Source organism: Diceros bicornis, chromosome 32 (assembly GCF_020826845.1).
Source record: "Diceros bicornis minor isolate mBicDic1 chromosome 32, mDicBic1.mat.cur, whole genome shotgun sequence".
NCBI classification, from domain to species: Eukaryota; Metazoa; Chordata; class Mammalia; order Perissodactyla; family Rhinocerotidae; genus Diceros; species Diceros bicornis.
Genome location: NC_080771.1, coordinates 24,397,079 through 24,411,023, shown reverse-complemented (window position 1 = coordinate 24,411,023; position 13,945 = coordinate 24,397,079). Strand labels below are relative to the sequence as shown.

The 13,945-nt window shown below is 44.4% G+C and overlaps 1 protein-coding gene across 1 annotated transcript in view; it reads right to left on the bottom strand.

The window, feature by feature from the left end:
- HYDIN (HYDIN axonemal central pair apparatus protein) overlaps positions 1-13,945 on the bottom strand; it is a 336,144-nt gene that overhangs the window by 65,089 nt on the left and 257,110 nt on the right. Inside the window, 9 exon segments of the mRNA XM_058528225.1 lie at positions 315-553; positions 1,069-1,228; positions 2,972-3,071; positions 4,575-4,674; positions 8,406-8,604; positions 9,214-9,386; positions 9,491-9,650; positions 12,594-12,713; positions 13,585-13,767. Coding sequence (XP_058384208.1) covers positions 315-553; positions 1,069-1,228; positions 2,972-3,071; positions 4,575-4,674; positions 8,406-8,604; positions 9,214-9,386; positions 9,491-9,650; positions 12,594-12,713; positions 13,585-13,767 — 1,434 coding nt within the window.

The window sequence follows — 13,945 nt, the reverse complement described above, 5'->3', positions numbered from 1 at the left end:
GCACACTAGAAGTACGAGGACAACAGACACAATCCCAAGCAGAAGATTTTACTTTTGTTCAACTAAAATCTATCATATATTTGACAGCAGTTAGAAAATAAATGAAATCTGGAGTCAGAGATATGGGTTCAGAAATGAGATCTACTGGTGATTTCTTGCATAATCTTGGATGAATCATTTCTAAACTTTAGTGATCTCACCCACAAAAGGGGATTGGATTGAATTATATAAAATATATGACAGCTCTTTATAAAATATAAAGCACTAAGTAACCAGGCAGTGAGTGGTCTGAGTTAAGTAAATACTTGTCTTACACTTTCTTTTGATGAGTGGGGCTCTGCCCTGTCAGCTTAGAAAGGGCGAACTTGAAGTCAGTAACACCTTGATTTTCTACGGTGAAGGTGGTGCTTTGACGAGTGCCACAGATCAAAGCCCCAAAGCTGATGCCGGAGGAGGGGTTGATGTTGTATTTGGAGAACACTGCATTCACAGAAAAACTAATTGAAGTGCTGCCAGTGATTTCTTCTCCTTCCGCCATACTGGGCTCAAAAACCTAGAAAGGAAAGAAGGATTGGGAAGATGTCAGCCACTGGCATAGCTCCAGGATTCCTGTGACTGTCTACTTCATTCTCTATCTTTGTCATTGACATAAAGCCAAGTTCTTTATTTCATTCTCTTCATATTATTGCATCAGCAATAATATTAGCAAGCACTAACATAGAGCTTGCTATGTACCAGCCATGGATTAGCATGGACCAACTTTGCCTCCTGTTTACACTTCCCCACTTTTCTTTTGCACTTGATGATTAAACTCAGCTTCCTTGTCTCTGGTGCTCCCCAAAGACTAGGGGCCACATTTCCTCTCTGGCACTCTCAATTTCTGATGACTTTGCACACGTCCCACTGACCTACCCATGCCTGCTAGGTGAGGGCCCTTGTGTAGTCTCTGGTTGCCACCCAGGCCAGCCCTCCCTTTTCCTCCTGGAGCATGGGTTATACCATGTACTCTTTTCAACACAAGTCTCACAATCCTGCCACTGAGTGAGTTTTCCCTTTGAACTCTCTTACCTTACAGTGCAGAATTTCCTGGTGCTCAATCTTCACTTCCTTTTTTGCACGAAAGAATACCTGAACATTTGTGGGCTTGTCCGTTGTGGTCAGTAAACCCTTCTTGGGTTGGACTGAGATCACGGAATTTTCATTGGTCCATAAAGAGTCCACAGAAAAGCTGAAAGACAAGGTAAAAAGTCAGCTTAAGTCATTATCTAGGGAACCCAAGATACTAGAGAGGAGACTCTAGACTGTTAAGTGCTTGCCATGTCTGCGGTCCTGTTTAACCACTATGCCTAGCAGTGTCCACTGTGCTTTGTGCACTGTGACCACCCCTCCATAGCCAGGACTGACTGGCCAGCAATTGATGCTTGAGGCAGATAGCCATCTCTGGCCTGTGGTCAAGAGGTGCCTTTACAGGAGATCTCTGTCCGACAGGGGCACTTGATGGTGGATAAGGACCAACTAAATTAATTCATCTCTCTCTGTCTGTTTCTCTCTCCCTGTCTCTCTCTCACTGTCTTTCTCTCACTCTGTCTCCCTCACCTCTCTGAGACTAAATGCACTTCACAGAGAAGGAAGAGTGATGCAGAAGCCAGGGGATCTAAGGAAGGAGAGAAAGTAGGGGGCGGGGAGGGCAGCGCAGAAGCCATGCAACAGAGGCACTTGGAAAGGGAGGCCATGGCCCAAGGCGGGTGAGGTGAGAAGCCACTGAGAGAAACTGACTCATGAGAATGGCAGAGGGACTGGAGCAGCAGTGAGGAACTTAAGCTGAGGAGGGACATGTGGAGTTGCTGTGGGGATCCAACAGTCATCCCCATGCTCCAGAAGCCCTGGCCGCTCCATTGCTGCATGCCTGGTGCTTGTGCTCCCTCACTGCCCTGCACATCCTTTCAACGAACCCTGATCACCTATTCCAACCCGAGGGTGACTCTATCCCATGCAACCTAAAAGAGCAGAGCTAATGCCCTGTCATAATCTAAAATGAAACTCACAAATGGGCAAGAATCCATTCAGCACTAATTCCAAAGGGGCAGTGGCTCTCTTCTGATTTGTTTAGCTTTTATGTATGTTTATTTATTTCAATTTATGGTTCTAAGTAATGGTAGTATTGAGGTAGGACCTTTCTAATTTCAGCATTCTTTTAGCTGAAATGAAACTATCATGAATACACTGAATTTCTTCCAAATCTGCAAAGGGGACGTCCCTTTATCAACTGTGAACTCTTCTGGGGAAAGGATGATCTTCCATAAAATAGACTAGCCGTGGGCGCTAGCACTGCCACCGAGGGTTGTGTGATCCCGCCTAAGTGACCTCCTCCCTCCCCCCACCCAACGCCAACCTTTCCTCTCTGAAGAATCTCCTTTATTTAACGTTTCATTTTTAATCTCAAGAGATGAGCACAGCTGGAGCTCTATTCCACCAGGCCGTGATTTGGATTCTATGATACAGTGGTTCTTAAAGTTAAAAAAGAAAATTGGAAAATCCCTTCTTCACATGAAATCTTACGAGAACATGAACTTACGAAACAGATAGGAGCCAAAAGGAGGGCAGGACAGCTTGAGGTCAGGTTCCCCCATCTCCAATCTCTTCCTCCACCCCCAGGACCTCCCCTCACCCCAGTATCTCCTCCTCCCAACCTTTCTCCCTGAGTCTCTTCCCCCACACCCAGACCGCTGGGGCTCCAGGTGCATTCAGAGGGCCCTTAAGGGTCCCTGTAAAGCCTCAGAATTGAAAGCAGTATGAAAATCTCTGCTCTCTTAGCAGTTGGAATTCCATTCACTCGAAGCCAAGAGAGGCTAAAAGCAAAGGTGGTTCTTATGATTTCCTTGATTGATTTTTTTTTTTTAATCTTCCAGACAACACTCTTCTCCCTATGTGTGGATGTGAAGGACCACATGCCCAATGATTTTCAGGTTACCTGAACATGATCTCGTATTTCCCACGGTTCTTCAGTTGCAGGGACTGCTTCACCTCCTCCATGACCCTCACAATCCCAAAATCGAGGTGTCTTTCAGATCCTGCAGAGGCCAAGGGCCGGGGTGGGGAGGGGTGAGTGGGCATGGGAGATAGAAGCAGGGGAACTCCCTATTGAAGTTCACATGGAAAATCCACGGTAACAGTTTCAGAGAATTTGTTTTCTGAAAACACTGTGGCTAGGGAAAGCTCTCATAACTGAGTCTTAGCAAACAAACCACAGACACTGCTTTTGCACCCAGTTCAATGGGGCGGCTCCCTCTGGCTTCCATCCTAGGACCACTGTCCTTCCGTTCACGTCTCCCATTAGCTAATACTTCCCGTATTTAAAAAAAATTTTGTATCAAGTGTATAATATACAGAGTTGGGATAGTACATATAAATTTACATTGTTTTACTTAGCATTACATCATAAGCATGTCCCCACATAATTAAAAACTCCTCATAAATGTGATCTTAATAATATACCATGATATGGCTGTTCCATAATTTACAATATTATTCAATATTACAATACTATTCAATTACAATATTATTAATAATATTCCATTATTGATAGATGTTTAGATTATTTCCAATCTTCCATTATTATAAATAATGCTGCAATAAATATCTTCGTACATAAGACTAATGACATCTAGGCAAACATGTAGCTCTAACATTCCATAAATCTTGCTAAGAAGGAGACCTATCAGAGGAAGGAGGGATAGTGGAGAACTGCACGCTAAATGGAAGGATCTAACTTGGGTGTTAGGGCAGTGTGAGGGGCAGACTAATGCCGCCTCCAAAAAAGATGTCCACATCCTAATCCCTGGAACCTGTAAATATGCTAGTTTACATGGCAAAAGGGAATTAAGGTATCAGATGAAATTAAGGTTACTAATCATCTCACTTTAAAATAGGGAGATTATCCTGGATTCTCTGGGTAGGCCCAATATAATCACAAGGGTCCTTAAAAGGGAAACAGAAGTGGGAGAACCAGAGAGATGGTAGTGTGAGAAGGACTTGATCCAACATTGCTGGCTTTGAAGATGGAGGAGGGGGACCTTGAGCCAAGGAATGTGGGTGGCTTCTCGAAGCTGGAAAAGGCAAGGAAATGGATTCCCTCCCAGAACTTCCAGAAAGGAATGCAGCCCTGCCAACACCTTGATTTTAGCCCCGTGAGATCCATTTTGGACTTCTGTAAAATAATAACTGTATTAATAAACTGTAAAATAATAAATTTGTATTATTTTAAGCCACAAAGTTTATGGCAATATGTTATGGCAGTGATAGAAAACTAATACAGTCAGGGAGATAGGTACTCACACTCAGATGACTGCTCAGAAAAGAACTCTGCAAATTTGATATTTATAACCACCCCTTTTCGTCTCTAGTTGAAGTTAAGATTCGTAGTAACGTTGCTAACATCCCACTGGGGCTTGCATTACTATTTACTGAAATTCCACCCCCCGCCCCAACAATCACTAGTCTTCCTCTACACAAGAAATACACTGCACTAAAAGATGTGACTTCTAAACACCCTTTCCTCAAAGTGGTCCACAGACCTTTGGGGAAGGAGATGTCTAAGGCGATGTCGTAGGATTCTGCAAAGATCAGGATATTTTCAATTTGAACAACACCAACAAGATTATCTGCATCTAAAACCTGTTGAGATAAGAGAAATTCTTCAGTAAAAGCATGAACCACGAGGTGCTTGGAGCCTGAACTATGTAATGTGCAGTGGGAATCATGACGAAGGCAATACGGCACAGAAGATTCTAAAGCGTTTTTAGCATTTGTCTTCACTGAGCATTTGATAGGATTAGTGTTTGTGATAACACACTTTGGGGAATGCTAGTGTAGACACTCCATATAAAAAGAAGGAAAAGGGATTGTATTTTCCATCTTGTCCACTTAACTGGGTTTAAATTATTTGCACGATTGTCACTACATTACTGAAGTTTGGGCTGCGAGTATGCATCACGGGAAAGTGTTCTTTGGAACTTTTAAGCCAAATAAACCCGAAGAGCATTTTTCTGACAGTTGAAGTGGAAAACTTATATATTCTTAATCATACTTACTCTACTAATGTTATAAATCTGAATTGTTCTGTTCTTTGTTTCTGATTCAACCCGTGAGAAAAGTGCTAGATTTTTCATATAAAATAAGTGTTTAATGTTTCTTTTTTGTTTTCAAATGTCTTATTTACATGAACATAATTACTATTAAAGTTGGAAATATAGATATATAAAAAAAAAGACAAACACCCCAGCCTCCAGTTGCTCACTGTCCCCTCCGTTGTCATTTCTGGTGGTAATCCCTCCCTTACGGTCCTGAGGAACATCTGAACTGCTCTCAGCTGTCAGCTGGACCCAACTGTTGACTCTTGAGACCAAGGAGGGGGCGATAAAGGGTCCGTTTGTCAAGGAGAGTTGCCACTGGGCAGTGGGTGTGTCTCTCCTGCGTCTGCCTGGAGACCACCTGCCTCTCTACTGAAGCTTCAAGTTGGAAAACTAAGTCACCAACTCCCTGTTACTTGTGCTTCGGGTGCCTAGTGGGAAATTTGCAGCTGTCACCAAAGTCAAGTTTTAATTTAGAGTTTCCATCTTTTCTTTCATCAAATATTTTGCCAGTGTTTCACAGAACAAATAGCACCGATTTGAGTTTTACCTTATTTTTGCTGCTCACCCTGAGAGAGAAGACAACAAGAAGGGCTGGCAGCAGGAGGGAAAAATAGGACACAGAACTTGGATTATCAGCTCCAGGACTTATATAGTACTCTTCTACTGATAGATAACAAAACTGGAGGCATGTTTATTACCTAAATGGCTTACATTTACTTTTTTTTTAACCTGAAAAGGTTGTCAGCAAGTATAATTTGGTTTATTCTGAAACAAGTTAGGTTTGCTTTCCTGGTGTGTGTTGGGAGTTGGGGGGGACTTTAATTCCATAGTGGAATCTGCGTACCCAGAGCATTCTATTTCCTTTGCTTCCCCATGGGGTGGGGGTGGGGGGTTACATTTTGTAACTGAGGAAAACAGGAAGGACAATTTAAGAGGTACACAAATAAAATGAAATGAGTTCACCAGAGTGCTTTCCAAAGGGACTGGAAAGCAAGGCATTTCCTGGGGTAGTTGTTGAAGGAATACAATGTGGGGAAGAGAAGACTTAGACCACTTTGGGGGGCCTGAAGGAAGACTCACTGTGTCTGCCTTGCTGGAACACATAGGGATGCCATGTCAGTTGTTAAAATGCAGAAATGTTTCCATACCAGTTGGTAAGCAGCTGTCACAATGACCTCTCCAGGTGTCCCCTTGCTGCTTGTCTCCTGCCCCTGCCTCCCCACCATGGAGACAACTGGACTCCCCATGATCCAGCAACTAAAGGATGAAGTTGGCACAGCTAGGACCCTACCTCAGCCATGTGGCCTGCGTTCACTGTGCAGAGATCTGTGTTTGTGTAGAGAGTGGTGTTAAAAATGTTGACTATCACCTCTGGGCTTCATACACATTTGTGGATTGAATGAATCTATCAACATCTGTTTTCAGCTATCTGAAGGACTGTCATGGGTAGGTGATAAGAGAGATTAAATCCATTGACTGGCTCTAAAAGGTAGAAACAGGATTAATTTGTGTAAGTCACAGGGAGAAATCTGAACTCAACCCAAGGAAGAATTAACTGTCAGACCTGCTCAAAGGAAGATAGGTTGCCTGGAGTGTTGGTAAGCTTTCTGTCTCTGGAGGTATTCAAAGAGAAGCTTGGATGACCTCTTGATGGTTGAAGAATCAATTCAAGCATCAAAAGTCAGTGACATTCATTCATTCATTTTACAGATTCTACTGAGTGCCTTCTATGTCCAGGCCTGTGCCAGACACTGGGGATATGATGGCGTAGTGGGTTGAATGGTGGCCCCCAAAAAGGTATGTCCATGTCTTAACCCCTGGAACCTGTGTACGTGACTTTATTTGGAAAAACAATCTTTGCAGATGTAATTAAGTTAAAGATCTCGAGATGAAATCATCCTGGATTCTTTGGGTGGGCCGTAAATCCAATGACAAGTGTCCTTGTAAGACACAGAAGAGGAGAAGACACAGGCATAGAAGAAGGCCATGTGAAGGTGGAGGCAGAGATTGGAGTGTGTGGTGACAAACCAAGGAACACCTGCAGCCACCAGAAGTTGAAAGAGGCAAGGAAGGGTTCTTCCCTAGAGCCTTCAGAGGGAGTGTGGCCCTGCGGTCACCTTGATTTTGGACTTCTGGCCTCCAGAACTGTAAGAGAATAAATGTCTGTTCTTTAAATCAGTCAGTTTGTGGTCATTTGTTACAGCAGCCCTAGGAAACTAACACAAATGATGAATAAGTCAGGGGAGATCTTGTCCCGATGGAGTTCACGTTAGAAAGGAAAAAAGAGACAGGATAACGTCCGAAAGGGGTAGGTGCTCTGAAGGATAGAAGACAGGGTGAGTGATTGCACATAAGAGGGGATTCCCTCGATGGGATGATTAGGGGAACTCATTTGACGCAGTGCTGTTTAGTGGACCCCACAGAGCCTGGGGACAACATTCCTGGCAGGGGTGCTGCAAGGCTGGGGGCCTGAGGCAGGAAAAAGCCGAGATACCACGTGACGGGAACCACTGAGTGAGAGCAAGGGAGGAGGGAGATGTGGATACAGAGGCAGGCAAGGCCTCAGAAGCAGGGGAGGACCTAAGCTTTCTTCTTATTGCAATGGGAAGCCAGCAAAGTGCTTTAGGAAGGAGAATGACTGAGAGTGTAAAGATCCCTCTAGACACTGTGGGGAATGAGAAGAGGGAAACCAGTTAGGAAGCCTCTGCAGAAGTCAGGTGAGAGATGCTGCAGGAGGCCTGGATGAGGGTGGTGGCGGCAGTCTAGACAGAGAAGTGGATGAGCAGGAGACACATTGGAGATGGAACTCACAAGACTTGTTGGAGAACTGGATTGGAGGGGAGGCTGTCAGCAAAAGTGGGGAATTGAGGATGATTCCCAGGTGTCTATCGGGAGCAACTGGGCAGAGGGTGATGTTTACTGAGATGGGAATTTGAGGGGTGACTGGGTTTGGGGATGTGAAATCAGAAATCTAAAGCTTACCTAGGGACAGCAACACATTCATTCATTCATTTATCTGATCATTCACTCCACATTGATTGAATGCTCTGTTCTTCGCACTGGGAACTCAGTCATGAACAAGACTGCCTTTATGGAACTTACAGTATGTGCACAGCAAGATGTTGTGGGTTGTGGGTTGTCAATCAGGGATCAGATGGTAGTGTGTAACAGGGAGACCTGGCTTAGTGTGTGTGTGTGTTGATAGTGTGTGTGTCAGGGAACCCAATGTGTATACATTTTGATGACCAAGTCTGAAGACGTGTGAAGCCTCACCTCCAACCGAATCGCCTTCTTGATGTTGACAGGTTTAGAGGGTTGGAAGTACACTCTCAGGCTATACTCAGCATTGGGGCTGATGGTCCCCTGCATCATGGACACGGTGAAGTCATCACCCAGGTGCTCCAGGTTGGTGATCCGCCAGGCCACAGGCAGGGGCGTGATGTTGCGGAGGTGAACTATCTTGGATTCTTTTCTGCAGAGACCAAAAGAAATATTTTCCAGTTTCAAATGATTTTGATTTATTACCGCAGGTCAGAAAAAGCACTTCTGATGATTTCAGTTATAGCTTAGTTCACTAATCAGTATTTATCAGGAATGGGGCCTGGTAATGATGATCAAGGAATGCAGGATACATATCATAACAATATGCTTTCTCAGTAGCCCCCAAAATAAACATTCTCTATCTAGAATAATATAGTTCCAGTGAATGAATATGTGAGTTCTAGTGTTCTCTGTTTGTACTCTAATTTCTAGAGCAAAGATTCCTAACCTTTTAGGGTAATGGACTGCTTTGAGAATCTGGAAAATGCTAGTCCTCCTTCTGAGAAAAATGCAAATATGCACACACTTTGGCTGTTGATCTTAGGGGGCTCCTCAACCCTGCTGAAGTCCGGACACTGAACTCAAGTTACCAACCTGTGAACTCAACCATCCTGGTTTGCACAGGACTGGAAGTTTCCCAGGACGTAGGACTTTCAGTGCTAAAACCAGGAAAGTCCTGAGCAAATCAGGATGAGTTGGTCACCTAGAACTAAATGTTCTTTAAATTCCATTCCAGTCCTAGTATCATTCAGAACTCTACCTGCGCAACAAGAGCCGGTCAAAATGCAATTGCCTGGGGTCCAGCTCCAGTTCTGGGCGAATCCCCTGGCAGCTTAATTTAAAGACAGCTGGCTTTGGGTTATCCTTGATGCAGCAGACAATGCTGTCGTTAAAGACACCAACTGCAGTAGGGTAGGCCCATACGTTTAGCACCTAATGGAAGAGTCAAAACAAGGTACATTTATGCCGAGGATGCCAAGGCCTCAAATTTCCCCAGAAAGCCTTGCCCTGGTAGACTTGTTTCCATGGGACTGTACCTGCTTCTCATTGGGTTTCAGAATCATGTTGCTGGGCTCCAGGAAGTAGGTGCTTGCTTTGACATCATTCTGAAAGCAGAAGAACACCTCCACGACCGCTGGGGAATTGTTCAGGATTGTCAGTGTCTCCATGTTGCCTGGGAACAAGGATGACTTGTACCTGAAATGAACAAAAATTAGGGATGTGGATGTGAGGATTGACTGAGAGTTCACGTGGAAGAGGAGATGGTGAGGTGCAAGGCAATTCCAAAGGAGAGAGTGGTTACACTGAGGCAGTGGCATGGAAGCTAAGAACACAGGCTTTGTAGTTGTGAAGACTTGCAGCTGTGACCTGACCTCCCCAAGCCTTGGTCTCCTCATCTCTAAAACAGGATGATAATACCTGTTGGGATTCTATGAGTATTAAATGAGATAGTGTACTGAATGCTCTTAGGACAGCTGCAGATATCAAATGCCTAATAAATGGTAGTTATTATTATTGCAAAGAATTCTGAGAAATATGCAGCTCTGTTCTTCCTAATGTTTATATTCCCAGGAGAGATGATCATTTGAGTAACTTGTTATATCACATCTGTCTTACAGATGACTTCCTTCACCACCTTATCCTATACCTGCACATGATGTTACTGTGCCGACAAGGATTCATTTGGCATTGCTCACTGTTACAAGGCTATTTCTGTTCCTTAGTATCTTAGGGAGAGATCCACAGAGTTGAGCACTGTGGGCATTGGAAGCTGCTCAGTTAATGGTACTGAACAGAAAAGGAACCACAGAAGGCCCAAGGAATGCCAATGAAGATGCACATCACCGGAAGTCATAGCAGGGACCCATAGTACCCAATGGTACCTAGAAACAGTCTGAAAAACTCTTTGGACAGGCTATGATGGAGGAAAGAAGGAGAATGAGTGTAGAGATCAAATCAGAGTCAGAGATACAGAGCACTCTCTGTGTAACAGCCAAAGGGGTGGTGGCCTTCACATCTAACCGGTAATCACCACCATCCAGCACTATGCTAAGTTTCATGTGCATTATCCAGTTCTGTCTTCACAAATCTGTAGGTGAGTACTATTATTTTCCCATTTTGCAGATGAGGACATTGAGGCTCAGCAAGGTTTAAAAGAGTAAACAAATAATACGTGGTTGCCCTGGGCCTTGTTTCTGGGCCGCTGTAATCCCTCTCTTCCTGGACCACTGTTGCCTGGCCCCAAATCCTGGTTAATTCCTGCGGTGTCCCAAACACATGCGTCTCTGAATGGCCATGATTTCCCTGACTCCCACTCCCAGGTTGCTCTATACATCATGTCCATCAACCTGACTCCCACTCCTTCTCTCTCCTAAGCCCTTCTACTGGGTCTTGAAGATCCTCTCCATCTTCAAATGCTCTTCATCTCCCCTTTCTAGTCCAGGATCTCAGGAAATAAACTAAAGGTATTAATGGAACAGAGAACAAAGACAGCTCATTAGTTCTACCAGGTAAGCATAGAAATAAACACTCTCTACTTATTACAATAAATGCTAGATTGAATGAAGACATGGTTAGACCTTGGTTCCAGTTTTGGTCTCATTTCCTTGCCTATACAATAAGAAATTTGTATATAACCGAAAAAACTGGTGTCACTAAAAATTTATGATCATCAGCCTCACCTGGGCCCCTAATTCTGCCTGATAATCTTAATTTATTTCTCTAATATCCTCCCTCTCCCACTTTCCACAAAAACTGTTTCATACCTTCTCCATTTTCTCAATATTTTTATCTTCCTTTCACTTCCCTCACTGTTAGAGATGACCTCACATCATTCATCATGGAGAAAACAGACAGCGGCATGGGAACTTCCTCATCATTCCAACCAAATCTGTAAACTTACCTGCACCTGATGCCATCTCACCTTCCTCCTTCCTAGTATGAGATGATGGTCCCTCTTCCTGGCAAAGGCCAGCATCTCCATATCCCATTGTGTTGTCTCAGGGAGCTACACCACTGATGGCCCTTACTTCCTTCTGAAACTCCAACCTCTTTCTCCTTACTTCCCCGTGGCATCCAAACATCAGGAGAACAACAGTGTATGAGCAGCCTTCCCTGGACTCCATGTCTCCCTCCCATCCTTGACTCCCTCCACATCTCTTCACAGCCAAGCTTTTCCAAAGACCTATCTTCACACCCTGTCTCCATTCTCTCACCTACTGACTCTTCAACCCACTTTACTTGGGCTTCATTCTCAGAAATCCCCCAAAAGCGCTCCTGCTAAGGCCCCTATAACCTCCATGTTGTTGAACTCTGTAGATGTTGATGTCCTCATCTTTCTGGCTTCTTTGCAGCATTCAACGTAGCTGACCACACCTTCTTCTCATGGCTCCATGACACCACCCTTTCGTGGTTTCTACCAATAGCTCTGGCTCTCTTTCTCATTTCCTTTGCTGGCTTCTCCTCTTGTGAATGGAGTTCTTTGAGGCTCCATCCGTGGTCCTTCTCTCCTAAGTGTGTACTCTCTTCCTAGATGATCTCATCCATGCCCATGGCTTTTTTTTCTTTTTTTTAAATTATTTATTTATTTATTTTCTTCCCCCAAAGCCCCAGTAGATAGTTGTATGTCACAGATGCACATCCTTCTAGTTGCTGTATGTGGGACGCGGCCTCAGCATGGCCGGAGAAGCGGTGCGTCGGTGCGCGCCTGGGATCCGAACCCGGGGCCACCAGCAGCAGAGCGCGCGCACTTAACCGCTAAGCCATGGGGCCGGCCCATGCCCATGGCTTTTGTTGTCTTGAAGACAGACTCTCCTCTGAGAACCAAAACCATAGAGACTATTCCATGCTTGATGTGGCTACTAGCTATATCTCCCAAGGATTTCAAACTCAACACATCCCAAACTGATCTCTTGGTCCTACCCTTCCCCACCAAAACCTGGTCCTCTTCCAGGCTTTCCCATCTGGGAAAATGGCACCCCCATTCATCTGGGTGCTTAGCAGAAACTTAGGGCACAAGAACCCAGTTCTCCTGATTTGTGGTTCAGGGCTAACTGCTACGTCTACATAGGAACCTGCTTGTACTATTCATGAGTCCAACTCAGTAGTCTGAAATCTGCTTTGAAATAATGGAACACTTACCTATCTCTTGATTTTCCACAAAGCAGTGGCCCGAAGTAAAACCTGTCCATGCTCATAATATACTTCTTAAAGACGACCTTATTTGTCTTCATGTCCATCTTCCACTGAGGGAATACCACTCTGAACGCAGGGGAGGAAGGGAAGAGGAGAGGCTATCTGAATAGAAATTCAACACCGCCACTTGATGTTTACATGATCCCAATGCTCTCTGTTCAGCAAAGGGTCCAGGTGTCTGGAGACAGAAGGACTCTTAATTTGAGGACTTCAGTTGAGCCTTTCTTCCCGTTCCTTCCTTCTCCCCAACCCTGAGTGAAGATAGTACGATTTGAACTTAAGAAAAAAGATTCCCAGTGGTGTCTTTCATAATGAGGGGCTGATGACAGAGCTGAGTTGGATTTCCTGTTCCAGTGTACCCAGCTAGAAAACTTCCTGAGAATCCCCATGGAAAACTAGTTCTGGTGGATATTAGCTAGCTTTTGAGTTCTTTGTCCAGTGTGGCCCCTTGGTGAGAGTTGCAAAAAAGCTCCTCTTGGTGGACAGCTATAAAAGGCCCCTTTCCCTAGGGGAGTTGCCTCACTAGCTTGCTCATCCAGGTTCCTTTATATGGTGCATAAGGGACAGAGTGGTGTTTGGTAGCTCAGAAAAACACCTGCCCACGGAAATTCATATGTATATTGAAATTATGGGATAAAAAATCCTACAGGAAATATAAAATCAGTTTAAATTTGCTTAATAGTTAAATAAGCAAACTAACTTGCCAGAGGAAGACTTTTCCCCCCTCTTCATCCCTATTAACATTTTCTTAATCAGTCTCATGGTACCATGTCATTCCTGGCTTAGTCAATGTCAAAGACATGGAAGCCAATACAGCAAGAGATCTAGAATGCTGTCCCAGTCCACATTAGTATTAAGATTCACCTTGTTCAACATACCATGGGAGAAAACTAACAGGTATCTGTCAACTTGTTCTTTTAAAGGAAAATACACTTACTTTGGGTCTTGGCAAATGTATGGGTAAGTACAGATGCCTTGGCACTTGAGGCAGTAAGAGGAGCAAGTTCCAAGGATCTCAAAGTTAAAGACTTGCTCAAAGTTCCCGAGGTCATCAGAAGAGAAGTGCACTCTCAATGTCACCTCACCGTTGGCTGGCACGACCCACCGGAAATGATTTAGCCTGCAAATGACCACACAGGCATTTAAAGTGAGAATGCTTCCTTCGAGCCAAGAGAAGACAGGATTGCTGCCTGGGAGAAGTCCTGTCTTTCTGGGGTTAGGCATGGTGATCCACAGGGCCCCACAGGCAGGACAGCCCTGTTCCCATCTGGTGCTGTGACAGCCACATCCTCGATTTG